At 38.3% G+C, this 24875-nt stretch overlaps 1 protein-coding gene across 1 annotated transcript in view; it reads left to right on the forward strand.

The window, feature by feature from the left end:
• SHISA6 (shisa family member 6) overlaps positions 1 to 24875 on the forward strand; it is a 357081-nt gene that overhangs the window by 62113 nt on the left and 270093 nt on the right. The window contains exon 4 of the mRNA XM_081937165.1: positions 3540 to 3635. Coding sequence (XP_081793291.1) covers positions 3540 to 3635 — 96 coding nt within the window. The remainder of the gene's footprint in view (positions 1 to 3539; positions 3636 to 24875) is intronic.

The following is a 24875-nucleotide window of genomic DNA, read 5'->3' on the forward strand; positions in this document are numbered from 1 at the left end:
CCATGGGGATCCCAGGTTTGTCCACGCTGATCTCTGGCTTGACATATTAAAGAAGCATATGCTAGAGCTTGGTTTTGCCTCAGAGCAGATGTTAGGATCTGTGGATACAGAGAGCTTTATACTCAGACCTTTTCGGTGTTTGATTGTTTCCCGGATCAGCTAAAACTGATTCTATCCAAAATCTCCACTGGGGAAATGGGCTGATTTCGACATCTCATCCACGTACAGTATCTGATGCATTTGTATGGATTCCATTTGGACACTTGGGGAGTTTTCTAGCAAGCCACTGGGGGCCCTTGCCTCTCTTGTTTGTTTGTTTGCTTGTTTCCTAGGCACCATCTATTCCTCTCATTCTTTTCATGCAACCACATATTCCTATATAGGTTAGTTGCTGATTAAAAGATGACTCTTGCTCTTGAGATAATTGTTCCTAAGTAGCATCTGTTTTACCAAGCCCAGATATTTCCTTGGTTTATTGTGGAGGTCTGGAAGGTGAAACAGTGCCTAGAGCACTAGTGGAACAAGATGAAAAGTGAATCTGACTGAAGCCATATACAAACTCAAGTATAATAAGGAAGATAAAGTTGTATGCTTCCTTAATTATCACTATCACCATGCTGTCAGCTGGCTGTATTTTGTTTAGAGTGAGCAATTTCATTTGGAAAATAATGTACAGCAGGGGGTCCCCCATAGACTGTGGCCCACCCCCGGGCCTTGAGCCGTTTGGAATTGGGCTGAGGAAGTGATGGGTGAGTGCATGCACATCCCCACTTGTGTAAATAGTGGGTGAGTTTGTGCGCTCCATTTACATGAGTGGGGAGTGCATGTGCCTGCCACTCACGCAAATGGAGCTGTGTGCACACAAATGCTTGTCCACCACTTGCGCAGAACCACCTCCTCTCTCTTCCACCACCACCCCTGCTAGCCTGCAAAGCCGAAAAGGTTGGGGAACTCTGATATACAGCCATTCACTGGGTAGCTACGACCATTCTGCACAACAAAGTTGCCCAAATTCATCAGTGGATATCATCGGAACAGCATTGTGTCATGTTAGCTAGGTCTCCTTTTGGCCTATGGCCTCCAATGAAATAGTGTGTTCTACTATGATTCTACATTTGTAGGCTAGATTCACTCCCATCCTGGATTCTAAGTGGGATCAGAAGAGTGTGTAAGGTGAGATCTGGGAGGTAGCCTCATTTCAAGTGGTGGTGCTTCCTACAGCCTTAATGAGGCTGTAGTGTGGTTCCTTCTCAGGGCAACCTTCTCTATTACAGAGCCTCATTAAGGCTCAGGTACAAACATCTTGGAACAAACTGTTGATGGTCCCCCACATAAAGGAGACTTGGGGGCTCAGTTTTTAAGTGTTTTTTAAAATTCTACATAACCCTTATATGGCTTGATGCTGAAGTAATTCCAGGAAACTTCTTTCATTCCTCTATGTCTGGTACACATACCTTCAAATAAACAACTCGATTTCCACAAAATAAGGGGAGCCTATAGCTAGGATGGCTTTTCTTGTTAATGACCTTGCTTTGAAACAGTCTTCCCATGCAGATTTTGTTATTAGTTGCGAAGTCGTGTCCGACCCATCGCAATCCCATGGACAACGTTCCTCCAGGCCTTTCTGTCCTCTACCTCTGGAGTCCATTTAAGCTCATGCTTACTGCTTCAGTGACTCCATCCAAACACCTCATTCTCTGTCATCCCCTTTTTCTTTTTCCCTCAATCTTTCCCAGCATTAGGCTCTTCTCCACCACTTCTCATTAGGTGGCCAAAGTATTTGAGTTTCATCTTCAGGATCTGGCCTTCTAAAAAGCAGCCAGGTTTGATCTCCTCTAGGACTGACCTGTTTGATCACCTTGCAGTCCACAGAACTCGCAGGAGTCTTCTCCAGCACCATAGTTCAAATATCTCAATTCTTTGGCACTCAGCCTTTCTTATGGTCCAACTTTTATAGCCATATATTGCAACTGGGAAAACCATAGCCTTGACTATACACACTTTTGTGACGTCTCTGCTTGTTAGTATGCTGTCTAGATTTGCCTAGCTTCCCTCCCCAGGAGCAAGCGTCTTTTAATTTCTTGGCTGCACTCCCCACCTGTGGTGATGTTGGAGCCCAGGAAAATAAAATCTGTCACTATCTCCATTTCTTCCCTATCTATTTGTCAGGGATTGAGAGGGCTGGATGCCATAATCTTAGTTTTCTTAATGTCAAGTTTCAAGCCAACTTTTGCACTCCTTCTTCACCCGCATCAAGAGGATCTTTAGTTCCTCTTCACTTTTTGCCATTAGAGTGGTATCATCTGCATATCTAAGGTTGTTGATATTTCTCCTGGCAATCTTAATTCCAATTTTTGATTCATCTAGCCTCGCCTTTCTCAGGATGTGCTCTGCATATAAGTTAAATTATAAGTTAAGGCGGGGTGACATACACCTTGCTGGACTCCTTTCCCAATTTTGAACGAATCAGTGGTTCCATGTTCAGTTCTCACTGTTGCTTCTTGACCCTCATATAGGCTTCTCAAGAGACAAATAAGATGGTCTGGTACTCACATCTCTTTAAGAACTTGCTATAATTTGTTGTGATCCATACAATCAAAGGCTTTAGCATAGTTAATGAAGCAGAAGTAGATGTCTTTCTGGAACTCCCTAGCTTTCTCCGTGATCCAATATATGTTGGCAATTTGATCTCTAGTTCCTCTGCCTTTTCCAAATCCTGCCTGTACTTCTGGTAGTTCTTGGTCTGCATACTGCTGGAGCCTAGCTTGTAGGATTTTGAGCATAATTTTACTAGCATGTGAAATGAGTGGAATGGAGATTAGCCCCTGTAGAAATGAACTTTCAGAAGATTTTAATACAGAGATCTTCCAGAGCTTTGGCAGACTCATAGATGGTTCCAGCAGGTTGCTGGCCTGTTTACCTCTTTCCTATTGAATTGTTGTTGTTTTTCCACTGAATGTATTATTGTAAATTTGTTTCTTTGTTTCTGTCTCATGTTGACTCCTGATATCTGCCTGGATGCATCTCTGCAGGGATTTTTTTGGCAAGATTTTAGAAGTGGTTTGCCATTGCCTTCTTTCTAAGGCTGAGAATGACTGGTCATCTAATTCATTTTGGGCTGGAATGATAGTCTCCCAGTTTCTTGCAGGGTGCTTTAACCACTACACCAAGCTGCTTCTCTTAATATTTTGTACTATGGATATTTTAATTGTACTGTTCTGTTGCATGCCACTGAGCATCTAATACAGTTAATAGTGGGATAGAAACCTATTTATTTATTCCACTAACATTCCACTTTTCATTCAAGGGTAAAACACTATGCATTATGCTCCCTCTTCCTGTTTTTCTCCGGAACATCAATCCTATGATGTCGCACAGGATTGCTCGTTGGATAAATAAATAAATATTAAACAAATTCTGTTGCACAGACATTGTATAATACCGTAGCTTCCTTTTTGCATTCTTTTTTTTTTGCTTAGAAGTGGAATTGTGGTTGAACTGCATAAAATGACACACTATTTCTCATCTTTCCTTGGCAGGTCATTATGGAAAGGATATTTATCGAAGTGGAGGTCCAGATTTCCATAATTTCATCTCTTCTGGGTTTGTCACATTAGGAAGAGGACACAACAAGGGTACAGTGGAAACTATTTTTTGTTGAATAGAAAATATATGCTTGAGAACAGTCTCTCACTTGAAAGTTTTGTTATGTATGACATCAGATAACAGTATTAGTGTGGAAAATCATAGGCTTATGCCAGAACATAGTGCTGCAAGTTTAATAAAATGTTAACAGTGGCCTTTTAAATCCTATGGAAGGAGACATGGAATGAGCATCTGGAGAAGATTCCGGAATGGCAGAAAGACAGGTGGACTGAGCTACATGAATGGAAACCTCCTGTCTTGCTACCATTTGCCAATGAAACAGAAAGATACATAAAGTTACTATGGGATAAAATGGTGATACCACTCCCAAAGTGGGATGCTATTATTAGAATGCGGTACAATTGGCTTAAAACTGTATACCTAAATATATGTACCCCTTTGGCGTGCTTATACCACAACTGGAGAAAAAATAATCTGTATTATGGTCTAATAAAAACACTTTTACCTACTGAAAAAAGTAGGAATTGCACAATAAGACAAAAAGCTCACAATTCCCATAGGTACTGCAAATGTATAAGTTTGCAAACAATCCCAAAGGTACTTCCAAGCAATGCAGTTAAGCCTGAGATTGGGCTGACCTTTGCCTTCTTTGGATTTCAGTAGAATGCAATTTGGTGATCGGTCTGGCTAAAGATCTTGGGAATTTCATTTTGTTGTGCCTAGTTTTATTCCCCCTTGGAATATGTTGCTTCTTGGTGCTCATACATGGATCTTTAGAACCTTCTGTGTTTTATTTGTTCTTTGCTTATTGTATGTTGGAATCTGGACTGCATAAACTTAACTATAGAGTAAAAATGGATTTGTGGCCCTGCCACATAATGGCTCACTGAACTGAATTACTTTTGCATCTCCTCTACATTTTTCTCTCCAAAATTTGTGTGAGAGTCTTAAAGAGATGTTCATTATTGATTGTGTCATAAAGCTGCTGGTCATATTATTCACAATTTCTATTGAATTTGCATCAGCATATTCAGTATAACAAGAATGCATTGTATTTAAATATTTATCCTTCCCACACATATAATATTGTAAGCATTTTATAAAGTGATTTCCTTAAGGGTCATACATTTTTGTCTGCCTACCTAATCTGTGAGGTGTGTGTGTGTGTGTGTGTGTGTGTGTGTGTGTGTGTGTGTGTGTAAGAGAGAGATAGAGAATGCACATAGACACATACTCATTATTGTACAAATCTGAAAAACATGTCAATATCCATATCCTGCACTGTGTATGTTCTGTGTAACATAATGTATATGCAGTACAATGCTGGGTGTGCTGATGTGGTGATGTAATAGCAAATGATATCTACCATAACCATCTAGCAATTATGATGACCCTCATAACTGATATACAGGAGCATCTTGCTACCCAAGCCAGGATGGCTCTTTAAAAAATCACACTGGTGGCTATTTGGGTGAATTTCTAATGAAGTATATAGCAAGACCTTTTTTAATTTATAGGGGGATGGAGTTGTGTACATTTTATTGCTTTCAGACTGTTGAAGAATGAGCCAACTTCCTAGAAAGACTTGAGGGGAGAGAGGGAAAGTCCTAGTAGGGCTGGACCACTCATTGGATCTGATGAACAGATTCCAAGCTAGTTAATTGTCAAGTCTTTTGGGGATTTGCCTCACTCTATGGCACATCCGTGCATTAAAGGGCAGGCTTAAGCCACCTTGATGACACAACATTGTTCCTTGCTGACTTACTTGTAGACTGTTGAACATTTATATCATGTATTTGGAGATACAATTCTATTTCTATAGAAACACTGTATTGTATGTGAAGGCATATTGTTTCATATATCCATTCTTGTTGATGTTTTCATGATGTTCATCATTCACAAGTTGTAAAAACAAAAACAACTAACTCCCCTTTCTTGCTCTGATTTTTATTTTGCTGTTTAACCAATGGAAAAAAAGCTTTCTTTATAAATGTCATCCAAAGCGGTGTGAGTTCTGTGGAACTGTCACAGAAAAAAAAAAACATTATATGTGTGTAATGTCTGTGTTTTGTGTGTTCAAATAAAGTTTATTGAGGTAGAGGCATAGCCGTAGGATTGTGTTGTCCTGTGGTGTAGGGTGCAATATAGAAGAAAGCACACAAAATGGGAGGGGAAGTGGATACAGTGTATGGACAAAGAACATCCAAGGGGGGAAAGAAACCCTTCTATAATCTTTTTCTGAATTACCCTTTTCAAGTTTTTCTAATTCTAATCAAACAAGGGAACTTGCTGGCAGAAAATCACAAATTGAGACATTCCAATGGAGTCTAAAAAAACAGAAACAAATTCAGAAACACCTTTTATTTTGTCCCAAATATTTTGGTTTGTTTATTGCCAGATATTATCTACATTGTTACCACAATCAATCAGCTTAAAGGGATTTTTGTTTTAAAGATTCATGCCTAGTAGGAAGGTCAAAAAGGCAACGGGAAGAGTTTTTTTTAAAAGAAAAAATGTTGAGAGATAATGGCCACGAGCAATATAGGGAAGTAATGAACAAACTTTTGCTATTGAGCATTATCCAATATTTCATATTTTACTATTTCATTACTGTAAGATCCTTTCTGGAATTGATTTCCCTTCCCAGCTTCACCTTGGCTGAATTTTTTAGAGTAATAGAATTAATTGTAGTTATTTTTTCTAAACTTTGTATTAGAAAGTTGATTTTTATCAATTATCCAATGACAAAAGCTTGAAAAATTCCATTTACATATCTGTGAATAAAAATAATTGGCTTATCTTTTTTAAAAAACAAAAGCAAAAAGTCCTCCCAAAGACTGAATGTGCTGATTCTGAAGTAGATGATATCATTCACTTTAGTTGTCATTCACATAGTAGATTCTGGATGCAAATCACAATACATGTTATTTATTTCTTTGAGGATTTAGTTCACATGTTTCACTGCAAGAAGGCAAAATCTTGCATAAAGATCTCACATGGCAGCTTTACATTCTGTGTCTCCTTGCTGTGGGGTTGGTCATTTAGCTGAGCTGTTTGAGTGCTTTCAAGTAAATAGGCATCCTTGGTGAATTCCCTAAAGACGCCTAGGGATGCTAGAAACAAAATACAAGACCATGGGATATTTTTAATTGATCATGGAATTTCAATTTACTCAATTGATTTAAAATATGTGCTGTATATGTGCATTAAAAATATGTAAAGTAAGATGTAATGGGGAGCTGAAGAATGCACATCTCGGGACATTGGAAAGTGTTTTTTTTTTTTCATTAGGACTGATACAATTATACACAAAATTATACACATAAGTGCTATCTTGCTTGCAGAGTATGTATGATGTTCCAAAACTGCTGTACCTTTTCAACTTGAGATAGCAGTGGTTATGTTGTCAAACCAACTACAGCTTCAGGAAATAAGCATTATTGCAATTAACTATAAAAATTCCACCATAAAAATACAGCTTGAAATTATGCCTTTATCACACGTGCTGCAATTTTTTTTATTTTTTACTTAAAATTGAATTACTTAGTGCTGAGTGTCTGTGATGCTAGGATATTAACATGCCCCCCCCCCCCCATTCTTTTATGATGTAGTTGCCCTGTTAGAGTTGAATAGCAATTCTGGATGGAGATTCTGGGTTAGGAAAACTGGTTTTATGGCATGTTCCCTATTGTGAATACCAAAGAGGTCAATGATATGGAACAGAATGAGCTAAAATGATTTATGCCTCTGATGTGAGACCCTGCAGGACCAGTGATTGCATTCATCATTTCAGCCTATGAAATATTGTGAAGTGTATATTCTTTAAACATGAGATAGGAATATGCTTGAGCTTAGACAAAATAAAAGTGGAGGACTTTCCTACCACAGGATATTTTTCTGGGGTGCTAAAAGATAGAGCAATGAATTTGGATACTTACAAACAAAAATGCTGTACATTATGTCGCCTTGTGTTTTCTTTTCAGGTGGCTGACACTGCTATCATTCTCTGGAGTATGAAACTAGATGCATTGAAGCATAATTTAAAAGTAATCATCTTGCTCTGTTCAAGATTATATATATATATATATATATATATATATATATATATATATATATATATATATATATATATATATATATATATATATATATATATATATATATATATAATCTTGAACAGAGCAAGATGATTACTTTTAAATTATGCTTCAGTGTCATATGTGTGTGTGTGTGTTGTATTTGGGCATACCAGGGGTTGTAACACAAATACATATACATATATACATACATACATACACACACACACACACACACACGTATGTATGTATGTATGTATTGTATTTGTGCTGATAAATAAATAAAGGGAGACTAGTATAGATCTATTTCAAGCTATTTAGCTCTCATCAGCTAGCCATACACTTACTGGGATTTGAACCTGGGCTGTATTACATATTGGACAGATATATTAGCCACTAAGCCACAGGCTCACCTCCTTTATCAGCTAAACCAGGGAAATAGGTATGTATTGTATCACAACCCTTGGTATTCCCAAATATGGGAGGGAACACACTGTTTCCCTTTGTCTGTCTTTCGGCTCACTCCAGGAGACCATCCAGGCAGAAAACCATATTTTTAATGTTGCCTTTGTTATATTTGTGTTGTATTTATATGTATGTATGTATGTATGTATGTATGTATGTATGTATGTATGTATATGTATGTATGTAGTGGCACATTGTAAGCAGTTAACTCATATGGCAATGAAATGATTGAAATGATACATGACTCATTTTATTTATTTATTTATTTTTATTAAATTTGTTTGCCACCCATCTCACTGCAGCTCACCACAGCTTACAAATAAGATTATTTTATTTCAATCATTGATCAACACATACAACAGAGAGAACAAATAGCAATATATAGTTACAGAGTTCATTCTGTATGCAGTCATTTTATGTATGAAGCATGCTTTCATAAATCTGTTTCTCTGCATCATATCTAGCAAGAATTGTCTGTGTGTGTGTGTGTGTGTGTGTGTGTGTCTTATTTTTGAAATTTTAATTAAATGTGGGATGAGATTTTCAAATTGTAGCCCTCCTTGATGTAAACTGTGTAATAGCACATAAGCTGTTGATTAAATCTCATAAACATCACATAAGTGGATAAGATATAGAATAAACCAGAACCTGGAATCCAATACGTAGAATATGAACACCCTTCTTAAGCTTAAAATAGTAATATTCCTAAGATATTTGGCTACAGTAAAGCCTTATCTTTTAATAAGGCACCATATTTCTGTTTCTTTAGATGACAGTACACCTTATGTATTAGTGAAGTATTTGCTTACTTCTCCAAAGATATCACAGGTTTCAGATTTCAGATTTATGATAATACCTCTTTGCCATTATTTTTACTCAAGTGGACCAATAGTTTACTTAGAGCAGGGGTGTCAAACTGGCAGCCCTTGGGCTGAATGCGTTGTGCGCAGGCCATGCCCACCCCAGCTCTGTGAAGGGAAAAAACATCATGAAACATCACGTGATGGCAATGTTACACCATGAGTTTGACACCCATAATTTAGAGCATTAGAAAGCCAAACCCAGGGGAAAATGTTCTGCCAGAATTTTAGAAAACTAAGCCCTCATTTCAATCATAAATGATTTTGTTTCACCCCTATAAGGTAGACCAGACTAAGGAGCAGACACCAGATAGATCTAAAGCCATTTTTATTTGAAAGCTATAGTATCAGAATCTAGCAGAATTATATCTTTTTGCTTTCCTCCTCATTTTATCTGGATGTGCAAATGGGAAGGGGCTGTCTGAGGTGGTTGTTTGTAAAGCATTTTCTTGGCCTGGGCTCAAACCTTATTTATCAGATTGGTACCTTACCAATGGTTCATCTTTTAAGTTCATCCTTTTGCTCAGTGCAGCTTCTAATTGTATTCAAAAGGCATTATTATCCTATTAAGATGTTCCTTAGCAATTCATTCTTTTGCATGATTAAAGTAGACAAATAGATAGATACAATGGATAGATAGACAATGTGTGTGTGTGTGTGTGTGTGTGTGTGTGCATACATCCATACACACACACACAGAGGAATTTATAACATTTGAGCCATGAAATTTGCCATAACTTCCTTTAAAGTCAAAAATATATATTGGCCCCTGATATGAGCGACAATTTAATTGTAGCTGATATTCTCCTGATATCCTTACATTACTAACTTTCAGGGCAGATTCAGACCTAAAACAAATCATAATTTTTCATTATGGACAGGGGGTTGTGCTTGACTTTTTATGTCTTCTTCTTGTCCTTCTCTTCTGCATGCTGATTGGGACTTACCATTTTCAGTAGAAAGGGAAGGAAGTGTGTATATACCTCTTCAAATGGAAGGGAATCGGTGCTTTCTGGTTGGCATTTCAACCTTTGCCTTATGCTTGTGACAGAATTAAAAAAATACAAATGACTCAAGGTAAAGTCAGTGGTTGATACAAATTAAACATATAATTTACCCATATATTTTAAGAACATTACAATCATGACCTCTGTCCTAAAAGATTAAAACCAGTAATGGATAATATTGGAATAGCAATAGCACTTAGTTAGACTTATATACCGTTTCACAGTGCTTTACAGCCCTCTCTAAGCAGTTTACAGAGTCAGCCTATTGCCCCCAGCAATCTGGGTCCTCATTTTACCCACCTTAGAAGGATGGAAGGCTGAGTCAACCTTTAGCCGGTGAGCTGCCAAACTGCTGGAGGCCGGTGATCAGCAGACGTAGCCTGCAGTGCTACACTCTAACCATTGTGCCACCATGACTCATAATAGTACCATTTCAATTAATTTCAGAACAAAAAAAGTGAGTTTGTTCTGCACACCAAGCTAAAGGTAAGCTACTAGCTATATACTTTGTTTGGCCTTATGTCCAATAACCTCTCATTTTTGCAGGCCAAGGTCAAGAGCAAAAAAACTCATATTGATTGGAATGCTTTTACACAGTTTCAGGCTTTCCTCTAAGTCACTAAAATACATCTCAAAAGATTTTCAACCTCTTCTTTGGAAGCCAAAAATAAGGGTTGGATAGAAGAGTAAACTTGATTTCTGATACAATTTGATCTAATGGCAAAAATCAGCTTCTATATACTCTCGGGATGTTTCTCTCTCTTGTGTGGCCCAAGATTTTAAACTCTGTGTTTCTTTCTTACACTTTTATGCTGTAATAGACTAGGAACCACCATTTTCTCAGATTTTTGTGTTCTAATCAGCTGCAAATTGTTTACAAATGAGCCCTCTCTGTTTCCCAACATCTCACTTCCCATCTTCCCAGTTTTCTCCTTGATACCTGTTGTTGAAAAACCTGGGTTGGTAACTCATAAAATATGCCGGTCTCATGTATAAATATATTTATAACCAGAAATATGGCCTGGTATGATAATAACTTGCTATTTGAAGAACTGCTTCTCTGGTTGGCGTCTTTGTATGATCTCTCTATATCTCTGTCTTGTTCATGGTCAATATACTGATTGTTGACATAAAGAGTTGCTTGATTTCACATATTTAAATGGTCATAATTTTCTTTGGTTTGTTCATTTGCCATTGGGAGTATCTTGGTTTTTGAAGGTTTATTCTATAAAAATGATACAAATACTCAATAGATATTTATTTCCTTGTGCTTCAGTTCCATATAATTTTAAACTTGCTTTTAATTTTCTTTAATGTCTTTTGTTGTTATTGTTTTGGCTATTTATTTATATGTGTTGTGTTGTTTTTATTATTTTTAACTGTGAGAAGAATCTAGAGTCATGGGGGTTCATGCAAGATGGGTGGTTATATAGATAGAGCAAATCAGTAAATATTGTAAACAAACAAACTAACATAACTTTATTTCAAATGGCCTTTTTATGATCAAAGGAAATCTTAACATACAAACTAGAAACTCTATAATGTGACTAAAATCAAATAAGATGTTTCTCACATTTCATGTAACTGTTGCTTAAGGAATAGATGAATTGTAAATTAGATTAGGACTATAGCATTCCTAGATTACTATACATAAATTGTGAACAAGAAAGGAAAAACAGGAGAAAATATGAGACATTTGCAGACTGAGTATTTTTTACTCTCTGTGTTTGCCTGTACATGATGTCTTTAGAATTCTTTTTGAGTTTTCAGCAGAGAGAACAGATGACAAGCATAATGATGTCGCTCTTACGTTGTTTCTTTAGCACTATTTGTTCCAGCAAAATAGAAAGAATCATGCATGATGAAATGAGTTATGTTAGATACTGCATTTAATTTTAAATTATTGGTATACTCATGCTTACGTTGGATACACATATTCTGTGATGTTCAGTATAGAGAAGTTAATTTTTCTGAACTATTGGCCAGAGTCTTAGATAGCATCCAAACTAGAATTTTGATGGGTGAACAAATTCCTGAAAGCTACAGGCTGCTGTACCTTTCATAGTCTTGTTTTCCTTTCATGTTGCTGAGCGCTCTCCGTGGTCCTGCTGATCCATATCTTTAATCTTTAAATAATGCTGCAAATTATCTTCCAGGTTCGGTGCTAGCATCTTTTCCGCTGCATATCTGAAATCAAATATATCTTCTCATAAGATTTGCGCATACTTATGTCATTTTAAGTTTCCAGTTATCACTGAATGAACCCCAGTCCGTATGAATATAAGATAGACCTGTCAGATCTTAGATCTTTCAAGGATCTCTCCACTGTGCCACTTCATCAAATGCCCATGTCCTCAACTGATTTGGCCAGATTAATAAAGGAAATTTGGAAGGGGCAAATCTGCATAGGAAAAGCTACAGTTTCTAATTAACAGGCAATGTAAAGAACCATAGATTTTGGCAAATAGGTTCCAATGCAGGCTAGAGTGTTTATGCTTCCATTCTTTGTCAGCTTGAGTAACAGCTAACTCAGCTGACTTCAGTTCACGTTGGTTTCATTTATCTAAATTCATTTTCTGAATTTAGTTTCAAGAGATTCTTCAGGCAAAAGTATTGTTACAAAGACTTGCTTGGACACAAAAAAGTAATTGACTTCTTTGTAATCGTCACAGACCAGGAAAAGGAGGGCAGAGGTAGGATTTGATGAGCATTTTACAGAGGCACAGAAGACTGCTTGAAGCAAGAGATATATTCCCATTACATGGGAAAATGCTGATACAGACAGAAGGAAACTAGAAAATATATGTCAGCTTTACGTTCTCCCCATGTTATTAGTAATAAGAAACTTAAATCAATGCAACTTTTTACATATATGTTTTCTTCAAATTTCATAAGAGTTATTTTTAAGGTGAAAGTTTCATGAAACCACATAGCACACTTCTGAAAATAGCAAAGCTTGTCAATCGAAAATCCATAAAACACTACCATTGCTGCAGCTGAATTCTATAAAATAGAGCTGAGAAACGCATCAAACATGACAGTGTATTATTAAGCAGTTTTCTATCTTTATTTTCTAGAGTTGATGTTTTTTTAAAAAAAGAATCCTATTAAAAGAGAGAATTGGTATTGTAGAGCTATAGATGAAATCGAATTGTTTATTGTGTTAACTCTGCAATTAGCTATTTGTACCTGACAAAATTTTGATCTGATCATGGCAAATGATTGAGTAATGGACTTCTACCTGAAAAATTAGCTTTACAACTGAAGCATAGGAGGCTAAGGTTTTGAATGACAGCTGGTAATAAGAAAGGAAAAAAGGCTGTACTGGCGATTAAAATGGATAACGATATGTAATTGTAATCTCAAGATAGGGTAGAGACAAATTTGAGGACCATTTGAGAGCACTGACAGCCAGTTTGGTCTTCCAGTTAAGGTGTCAGGCTAGAAATCAGGAGACAGGTGAGTTCTAGTCTCACCTTAGGTTCCCTCCCTCCCTCCTCCCTCCCTCCTCCCCTTCTGTCTCTTTGTGGGAAAAATAGGTGGAGGAAGTAGTATTAGGTGTGTTCACTGCCTTATTATTTTACAAAATAATAAAGGCAGGAAATAAATATTAGTATCTAAATGAGTTCATTTGGATTTCATACAATATTAAGGAAAAATCTATGCTTATAAGTATTATTTTCAAATGACATATAAAACTGTATTTAAAATGTTGAAAGATGAGTTATAAGGTGCATGAAGAGATTTCCTACATAAAAAGAGATATTAATTTTATTTAAGCAGTATGTTTATTTTTAGACCTCACCATTTTACTCATACGTAAGTTTACAAATAAGCATGTTGCCTGAATGAAGATATTGGCATAAAATATCCTAAGCATAGTTTTCTAAAATATACCACTAAAATAAAGATAAGACAGACATCATATTTATTTTATTGATTCAGTGAAAGGCCACATGGATTATTTTTTTCTAAAAAGTCAGCATGTTCTACAAAGATAATAGTGTACATTGAGAAACTTGGCTACATGTGGATAAAATGTTCTAGTGAATATTGGAAAGTTCTTGAGTGTTCATACATTGCAATCTTTCTTACCTGCAACTATCAACCCAGAATACATTTTATTAAAGTTCAAATACTTAGTGTTCTCAAAGACTACTAAGTTTATTCCTTGTCAACTGCACCATGTAGAACAGATCAGAAAATGAACTCCAGAGGCAGTAGGAAGGTAAATTATTTTTACTGACAGCAGCACTTGTAAATTAGGAAGTTGTCTGTCTGAACCTCTTCCACATATTTTCTGTCTGTTGCGGACTTAATATGTTGTTGCTTTGGTATCAGATCTTATGTATTTCCAACAAAATAATCTTCCAAATTCTCTACACTATTTTTCCATAAGAGTGCTCCATCCATGTTCAAATATTATCTAAACAGGCCTGTGTATGCAGTACTACATCACATAATTCCTCTCCACCAGTGGTTCTAAGCAGTCTGGTCCACAACTTAAAATACATATTTACCACTCTTTCATAAGCAGGATAAACCTATATTTAAAAGCAGTTTGACTTAGCATGGAGGAAGGTGCAACTTCTGTCACTGTACAGTTCCAGATACACAAATGCCTGTCAGCTGTAATATAGGGTATGGTACAATGGGAGTTTCCTTCCTGCCACATTGTGCCAGTAAGCTATAACAGATTTAGGGACAAGAAAGATGGAAAGAGAAGGGAAGTTGCCTCTTTACCCAAAAACTCTCCATCTCCCTAGGTCAATCCAGGAGATTGGAGACTTGACGACTTTAAAGGAGAGCCAATGATGGTCTCCTTTCTGCCTCTTTTCTTGGCCCCAACCATCATAAGTGATTGATGAATGTTTACCACCAGCTGGTGCTATTTGTTGATGCAGGCGGGAAACAAAGACAAAACAACTTACCAATCCCTTTCCCTAATGTGTCCTGCAGAAAGTTAATAATACACTTTTTCATAAAGCCATTACTCTGTGTCATTCATGCCTTACTCAACTCTTGGCTGAATGCGCTCTCCATGAGGTTGCCCTTGAAGACTATTTGGAAGCTACACTGGCATGGATTTCAATGGGTCAGAAGATTTGTTGGCTGTCTATTTGGGAGCTATGCTGTGTGATTCAAAGGCTGGCTGTCAACTTTAAAACCCTTCATGGTTCAGGACATAGGTGTCTGCTTTACTGTCTTCTCCTATTGCCCATCCAATAAATTCCAGTAAACTCTCTTCATAATCTCTAATAACTCCTCCTTTTTGGTCTTCAGAAAACAGAAAAAACTTCCTTGCCAGGGGAGTGGGTTGTTATGACCATCTCTCTGGATGATGGATTGACTTGTATTGATTTTAATCATTATTCCTACTTGTATATGGTTACAGTGAGAGTATGGTATATTGTTTTAAGCTGGTCTGCTTTTAATTTGAAAGTTGATTGCTTGGAGCTGTCTGTAAGTAAATCTCATTTAGTGACCACAATTAGAACCGGCAACTTGATTAATAAGCGAAGCAATTGCTAAGTGAACCTATGACAATTGTACTTCAGCTCTCTCTGCTTCACAAACTTGCAAAGGTTTTACTTTTTTACTTTTTCATTAATGTAATAACTGTAAATGATAACTGTCTGAGGCAATCAGTAAAGAAGGACATCCTGTAAATAAAATTTGTCCTATGGCAGGATGGGGATCAGCAGTGAGAGCAACAGTTGCATCAGTGTAGGTTTCTGCCAGTTTAAAGATTACTGCACAGCATTTGGGAGATGTTTACATTTGATTCTGATAAATTATAGAAAAACCATGCGGAAATGGGAAGTCAAAGTGATGGATCAAACTCTCTATCATTATAAAATACAGAAGCCCAGCCTTACGGCTCTATTCAGTTCTACATGTGGAGAATCTCAAGATCCTGACATGAATTGACTGCTTGAGATAAAGATCATTCCAATCAAAAATAGGTGCTGAATTATCTGTTACTTATTTAATAGAACAAACATTTTAGAAAATTACTCAGATATCAGCACAACATGTGGCAGCAACAAGAAAAATGGAAATTATTGAAGTAAAATAGATAATATGACTCAAATGTATAAAGTTCCACCTGTATTGGGGGGAAATTAATATCAGACTGTACCTTAACATAACAAAACAGGGAAAAAGATAGGTAATTAATAAACAGTTACTAATGTAGAACATAGGTTGTCATCCATTTTGTCCTCCTTTCTCCTGAATTAACCTTGCATGTCCCTTTTGTTCTGAAATTTTCCCTTCCCTCAAGCTAAATTTGGGAATGCATGGATAGTAGAAATTAGACAAATCTAATAACATCCGTTCTGTGAAAGTCCAGTAGAGTGGGTTGCAATCAGAGTCATTGTGTTTAAACCCTCTGAAAAATATTCTGCTTTGATCTATGGTGCTGTAAGAAATATTGTAGTCATTTTGCATCCTATGTTTTTCTATAGCTTTAAATTGATTTGCTATTGGATTTACTAATTTGTGTAATATTTACTGTTACTAATACTTAATATTAGTATAATATTTTAAAACTGGAATTTGTGCAATTCTCAAAATAAAGGAATATTTCTGTCTAACATATAGATTACTTCTGTCTAAATGTCTTATTTCTAACATTTTAATAAACATCTATGTTTGTTGTATTATTGGCTGTTCACTTTTAAATATATTACTTAATGTATTTGATGTTTGATGTTCATATGTTAAGCTTAAAAGTCAGCAACAGAATGATACATGTAGAAATCCTTGAGGATTATATTCAACCTGCATTTTAAATGAATCAGTCAGATGTATACTTGTAAGACTAACTTGCAAATTGGAATGGTATTATTCTTCACTTTCCTTTTTTCTTTACCATCTGTATAAGTATTACAGTTCAAAAATTGTCCACCCAGGTCCCTCCCTCCTTCCCTTCCCACCTCTTTTCATCACTCAAATCTTTCCAAATTTCTAGTTGTCTAGTTGGAGGAACTTTGCACACACCATTTCAACCTGAAACCACAAAAATCACTTTTGCCCCACAATTCTGAAAAAAGAAGGAAGGAAGGAAGGAAGGAAGGAAGGAAGGAAGGAAGGAAAGAAAGAAAGAAAGAAAGAAAGAAAGAAAGAAAGAAAGAAAGAAAGAAAGGAAGGAAGGAAGGAAGGAAGGAAGGTTTTCTACCAAGCCCATCTAGACTCTCTCTTGGCCACATTATTTAGGTAACTAACCATGATGGTTGCCAAAAAAAATCTCATCCCATTGTACTTGTCTTAATGGTCTATATTTTTACCATGACTTGCTCAAGTCACTTCTGCAATGTTCTGAAAATTCTGAAATTCTGAAAATTCACATACATTTTTGAAAAGCATAAATTAAAGGAGCCAGTCTACTACCTTATCCTTCTTCAGTCTCACCATTCACTTCCCTACATTGGCCAACTTCTCAGCTACTGCTGCATCTTTCCAAAGATTAGTTTGATCTCTATAGCTGTGCTTAAAGAGGTCTATGAAACCATGCTCTGAAGAGAATATCAGTTTCTGTCTGCTGAATGTTTTTTTATGTAGTAAAGCTGAAGGGGAGAGTTTTTCTCAGACCATCTGCCTCTAAAAACTGAAGGACAGCTGGCTGAAGAGGAAGAGCTACATTAGGAATGGAAATAACTACTGCAGAGTAGTTATTTCCAGTCCTAATGTATTATTTTTCCAGTTCCAATATATGGAATCTCGATCCACATGTTACCATAATCCAATTTTTGTGTTTTCTTTTCCCTTTTTCCTAACTCTGTGTATGTATGTATGCAAATAAATTTCTTTGAAAGCTTGACCAATTCTATTTCCTGTTGAAAAACTGAGGAAAGAGAAGCAAAAATGTTCCCATTATGGATTCCGATGCAATTGTTTTGAGACTTAGAATGTCTAACTTCTATTACCATGTATCCAATAGAGTTATGCTTTATGTTTCAATTTCAGAATAATCTACTACTCTTCATACCTGCCTCATATAGAGTTCTTCAAGATGAATTTTACACATGGACAGTCAGTTGATATGTAGAATCCCAATCCCTTAATAAATTAAGTATTTTCATGAATTCATATTCAGTCATTCTGAAAAATAATGTAATAGAATAGTTGCTTCACAATGTCTCCATTTTTAAATTAGAAACACAGTACCATTTTTGCTTTTGAAGTGCTTGACATCAAGAAGCAGTAGAAGTAGCTCATAATGTTATGAATATTAAGGAAACAATCTGATACTGGCAGAACAGTAGCTACTATAGAGTAGATTTTAGGTTTTGGCAATGGTGATCTGGGAGAAGCATGTCAGAGATGCTAAATAACAGTGAGTGGAAATCAGACTGGTAGTGGAAACTGGTTTGGGGCAAAGGTAGGCACTGGATAGAGAAAAGAAATTAGCAAACAAGTGATGACTTGTTAAGTCAGGATAAAAGAAATAGCAGACACTCTCTGGTTCACACTGGCTCTGGAGATATCATTTCAAGATGTGGTTTGTTGGCTGGTGGTCTTTGCAAGATGCCAGGGAAGTCAAGGCCTGAAAAGTTAGTACTACAACAAGCCCAACTCTCCATGTCTATTCAAAACAAGCTTAGTATCCTTGAACCTATGATAAAGTGGCCAGTGATTTTTCCAATGTGAATTTATAGGGTCTGAATGTTGATACAGCATCCTTTACAACAGGATAGATTTGGCAAACAAAGCAGTTGATGCTCAGAAATCTAGTCTTCCATAGTGCTTTTTCCGTGACCACAGCAATATGGTTAAGCTGCTAGCCAACCTATCTGCCATCTACTTCATGCCATTCTGATTTCCATTGTATGGAATACTCATTCATAAAAGAGAGCCCTTTATATTCTTTTGCTGTTATGTTCCTTCCCTGTCCCTTTACCCGCCAATCTCAATACCATTGGCCTCCAGTCCTATCCACTGCACCATGATGGCCTGCATTCAGTTCTGGGTGTTCTCGATATCCAATGGGAAATAGGTCATCTATGATCCTGCTTCCTATATGACCCAGCAGTTTCTCCTTACCTACTTAGCAGTGAAGAATTGGAGGTCAGCTGGTTCATTGGAGATGGATGTGGGCAAATCTATGAACCCAGGTCAAATGCCGTGAAATCCACTACTTTGAATAGAAAACCTTAACATGCTGGCAGTTTAATCACGAGGATAGTGATAGTTAAGATATTAAAAGTGCAATCTAATAAAGTCGTACTTGACTTATGCCATCCCAGGTCATCCATCATAATTTGTTGAGTTTGTTTTGAGAAATAATGGCATGCACTTTCTCTGTTGTGTAGTTCAGAAGCTTGTCATTGCTGCTAGATTTTCTAGCCTCTGTGAAAGCTACCTGATGATGCAATCAACATTGAATGGCCTGTGCAGATTTGACTAAAACTACCTTTGCAATTGACCGATAGTGATTTTGTCAATGCTAATGGTGTTCAAAGTGGTGCTGTGGATATAGTTATTATTCTTCCAATTGAATAAAAACAAATAACAATAAACAAACAAACAAACAAACATTATATAAAGTTCTGAGGAAAGAAAAAGAAACAAAAACAAAGCATGTCTTCATAAATGCCTAAATAAATACCTAAAATTCTACGTAAGTATTTCAATAAATTGACGTATTGAACCATCCATAGCTAATATACACTGATAAATAATTCATTTGAAAGTTGTTAATAACATCATCTCCGTAGGCCATTGAATATTTGGAGCCATATATTTATCCTTCCAATGCTGAAGTGTAAGTATTTTAGCTATAAGTGGAATATAGAAAATCTGTTTGGCTGTCAGTTTCCATGTTCAAGTGAAAATATTAAACCTTAACTCAAAGATGACTCAAGACATGTTATGGCTTTCTCCCAAAAAGGAAGAGTTACAGAATACTACACAAACTGTAGTTTAAATAAAGCACGAATCTTGTTGCATCTCTAGCAACATAACAATGGTAAAGATTGGAAATTTATTGTTTCTATGCTGGATAATGAATTATCGATCCATTGGATCTAGAAGTTTTTACTGCTTATTCCATAGGAGAAAGTACATTTTAGTAGAAACATAAAGAAGAGAATAGCTGTAATTGTGCCTTGTATAATCAGTACCATTCTGAAAGGTTCCCCCCCCCCCCCATGCTGGTTTGCTAGGAAGAGCTAGGAAGTTTCTGAAAGGAAAAAAAATAGTGCCACTCCTGTGGTAGACTATTTGGGAGTCTTCCCTATACATCATCAGAATCATGGCCAACCCTGGGAACTCCCCTCCCTCAGCTAAAGGTTACACTTAATAGTTTTGGGATTGCTGCAGTTTTGTCATACACTTTTGCTGAACATAAATGACAACCCTTTAATATAGTTTCAAGTGATGCCTCATTTGAATGTAATAAAGTAGACTTTTTCTGGAAGTACATTAATTTTTGCACTCCGTGAACTGAGCTCAGTTTTTTTTTTCCTCAGCTATTCTGTTATCAATCAGGATTCCTACCTTGCACTGGTCATTTTTTGTTAACAGCAAAATGGCTTATAGTTTCCCAAATGCATGACTGTATGTTTTGTTTACTGTCATCTGAACAAAGTAGTCTTATGGAACTACAGTAGGTTCTCTGTCTCATCTAAAGGTTTGTGCTTCCAAATAGCCAGCTTATTGTTTGTCATACTAACATTAGTCACTGCTTCTACTACACATAATGATGGGTTTGGTAATGATAGGAAATATAGATATTGACTCCCCTCCATCATATATAATATCCTACCTAGGCCTGAGGAGTGTAATGAATATAATTGATTTGTAATATATGTAGAGTATATTCATAGAATTATACAGGTGAAGCTGTCTATCAATTCCAATACCTAACAAACCAAAGTCACCTCATAAGTATCCCAGAGTCACTCTATAGAGGAGATGGGTGACATAAAAACTTAATAAATCAACCAATAAAAAGCAAGACTGTCAGTCCACTGGCTCAGATTATATGAGCCAGAGATTTGTACCTGAGTCCTGATTGCCAGAGATTTGTACCTGAGTCCTGATTGCCTTTTGATGCCTTTTATTCCATCAAATTAAGTAGAAAAGAGATCAATTCTGACTTTACACAGTTCTTTTTGGAACAGATGAGAGCGCACCCTCTATTTACCAGTTTTTCCCATTAGATCAAACGGAGCGAAGTACTTTCAGATGGGGAAACCACTTCTCAGGATAATGTCACAAATCCTTCCACTGATGCAAGAACTCTGTGTAAAAAAGAATGTTTGCCACATGGAAAACTAAGCAGAATGTGTGATTTATGTTTTATATGCCCTGTCAGACAGTTCAAACTCTACCCATATTGGAGAATAATATGTTCCAAATTCTTATTTCAATGAATTGAATCCTTGCCAACTAAACATGATGGGATCAAACGATATAACCATTACTAGTCAGGAATGTAACTTGACTCTATCTTAACCCATTGTTAAATAAGTTGGCCACTGTTGCCTTGCTGCAATCAAGACCATAGTGTGATAAAGACAAAGCCTGTAGTTCTTACAGATTTGCTCCAGAAGGCTCTGGTAAATAACCTAAATTAGGCAGTAAGTTGTAGTAAATAAAAGATAGCTGCATATCCATTTCCAGTTTGAATCAAGGAGAAATTTCTTTACAACTCCATATTTTGAAATCTTGAGCCTGAATAAAACCCATCAAGATATTAATACCAGAACAAAATGTATTGGGATCTTTTCCAAGATTTTCATATTTTGTATCTAATTATTCTGGGTGCTTTAGAAGATACAGAGGAAAATATTTCCTACAGTCCTAGGTTAGGACTGGGGAGATCCAGATTTGGGTCATAGAAACTCTAGACAATTTAGGCTCAAGTCACTCAAGTCTCATTTGCCTTGCAGGTAAGTAATTTGCAGTTAAAATGCTCAGAGTAGGACTGAACACTGGAATGAAATCTTAGTTTATACTCTGAAACTAAAATATACCCATATAGGATGTAATCAAAAATAAATGTGTTCATACCAGCAGATGGGATTTCTATTATTCATATCCTTATCTCCATGTTTCCAACATATTGCTCTATGACTCTGTTTTATCTGTTATGTTTTCATGATGCAAAGATGCTCCGAGTATAGATAAACAAGACCATGAAATATTCCAATCTTTTTCCTCCAAATTTATCAGTTTAGCATTCCTAACATAACTGGCTTCCAGTAGATGTTGGGAATAGAAGTTGGCATGATGGAAATGAATAAAATCTCTTGCCAATTGGTTCATATTCTATTCTCCAGCTCATCAGTTTATTTGAAATGTAGTTTCGAGATCTGCTGCCCAACCTAACACTCCTTGTACACTATAGTATTCCTTTAATATTCCTCAGGGTAACACACTCCATGGCTATAATAATAATAAGTTTGAATTTATTAGCCGCTCCCTTTCCAAGTAGGACTCGGGGCGGCGTACAATGGGGCATGTAAAACACAGAAAATATATAAAACACATAGGCGTACATACAGAACATACATACAGATACACAAACACGGACTCGGAGGAGGTAAACAATTTACATCATATAGACAGTTAAAAGACCCGCATTAAAATACCCCAATTGTAAAAACCCGATATAAAATTGAGATTTAACGTTTAAAATACAATTTAAAAACAGTTAGGAGGAATAAGAATAATTACGATTGAGCCAGGCCAGATAATTGAAAGAGGTGGGTCTTCAGCTGTACACGGAAGGAGCGGAGATCGGAAGTAATCCTGATGTCACGGGGGAGGTCATTCCACAGGGCTGGGCCCACCACAGAGAAGGCTCTGCTTCTGGGTGTCGCCCCCCGGCACTGTTTGGCGGACGGCACCCGGAGAAGTCCCTCTCTGTGTGAGCGAATTGGTCGTAGGGATGTGTGGGGCAGGATGCGATCCTGCATATAACTAGGCCCTGTGCCATGAAGCGCTTTAAAGATCATGATCAAAACCTTGAAACGCACTCGGTAGACCACAGGAAGCCAGTGCAGCTCGCGCAGGAGAGGTGTTACAGGGGAGTACCTAGTCCTCCCCATAATCACCCGCGCGGCCGCGTTCTGGACCAACTGTAGTCTCCGAGTGCATCTCAAGGGAAGCCCCATGTAGAGAGCATTGCAGTAATCCAGGCGAGACGTCACTAGCGCATGGGTGACTGTGCGTAGGGCATCCCGGTCCAATAAGGGGCGCAATTGGCGCATCAGGCGGACCTGATGGAACGCCCCCCTTGCCACGGCTGTTACATGGTTATCCATGGACAGCCGGGCATCCAGGAGGACGCCCAAATTGCGCACCTGTTCCATGGGGGCTAGTTGGACGCCCCCGATGGCCAGAGATGGAAACACCTGGTTGAACCGGGAGGCCGGAAGCCACAGCCACTCCGTCTTGGAAGGGTTGAGTTTTAGTCGGTTGCCATCCATCCAGACCCGTACGGCCTCCAGACACCGGGACATCATTTCGACGGCCTCATTGGGGTGGTCCGGGGTGGAGATGTATAGCTGAGTATCATCAGCATACAGATGATATCCCACCCCAAAGCCACGGATGATCTCGCCCAGCGGTTTCATATATGTGTTGAACAGGAGAGGCGAGAGTACCGATCCCTGTGGCACTCCACATGTGAGTGGCCTCCGGGTCGAACTCTGCTCCCCTGTCAACACACGTTGCGTCCGATCAGAGAGGTAGGAGCCAAACCACCGTAAGACGGTGCCCCTGACTCCCAGCCCCTCTAGCCGGTGCAACAGGATACCATGGTCGATGGTATCGAACGCCGCCGAGAGGTCTAATAGGACCAGGATAGAGGAACAACCCCTATCTCTGGCCCTCCAGAGATCATCAACCAATGCGACCAAGGCCGTCTCTGTGCTGTGCCCGGGTCGGAAGCCGGACTGGCGCGGGTCTAGATAATCATTTTCCTCCAGGTGACGTGGGAACTGCTGTGCTACCACACTCTCTACAACCTTCGCTAAAAAAGGAAGGTTGGAGACTGGACGATAATTGACTAGGTCCGTTGGGTCCAGGGAAGGCTTCTTGAGCAGGGGCCTCACCACCGCCTCTTTCAAGGCGGCCGGTAGAGAACCCTCACCCAACGAGGCGTTCACCAGGCCCAGGAGCCAGTCGCGCGTAACCTCCCAGGATGCCAGTACAAGCCAGGAGGGACACGGGTCCAATAAACATGTGGTAGGTCGCAGACGTCCACGCAACCTGTCCAAATCCTCGATGGCAACCGAGTCAAACTCCTCCCAAAGCGGTCCCTCAAGACTCGCAACGGGCGTCTCTACTGAATCACTGAAAGGGGTCCATCCCATCCGGATTTGAGCGACTTTGTCCTGTAGATAATTCCCAAACTCCTCTGCTCTGCCCTGTAATGGGGCTTCCCGTGGTCTCTCAAACAAGAGGGAACGGGTCACCCGAAATAGGGCAGCAGGGCGGTTATCTGCAGACGCAATAAGAGCGGCACAATGTTGACGTTTGGCCGCTCTTAATGCCACAAGGTACGTCTTCAAATATGCTCGTATCTGTGCTCGGTCAAATTCGGAACGGGAGGATCTCCAACGACTCTCTAGGCGTCTCTTGTGGCGTTTCATCACCCTTAGCTCCTCGGTAAACCAAGGTGCCAGGGTGGTTCGTCGCCGCAAGAGAGGCCGCAAAGGCGCCACCCGGTCTAGGGCCCCGGTAGTCGCACTATTCCATGCGTCTACCAGGTCCTCCACTCGGGGGCGGGTCAGGTCTACAGTAGGTGGCCCAAGTTCCGTCTGGAACCTATCCGGTTCCATCAGGCGCTTGGGGCGGAACCATCTAATACCTTCCAGTTCCGCCTCCTCGCGGCGGGGGGTAGC

The sequence above is a fragment of the Natrix helvetica genome (genome assembly GCF_964273705.1).
Source record: "Natrix helvetica genome assembly, chromosome: 1".
NCBI lineage: Eukaryota > Metazoa > Chordata > Lepidosauria > Squamata > Natricidae > Natrix > Natrix helvetica.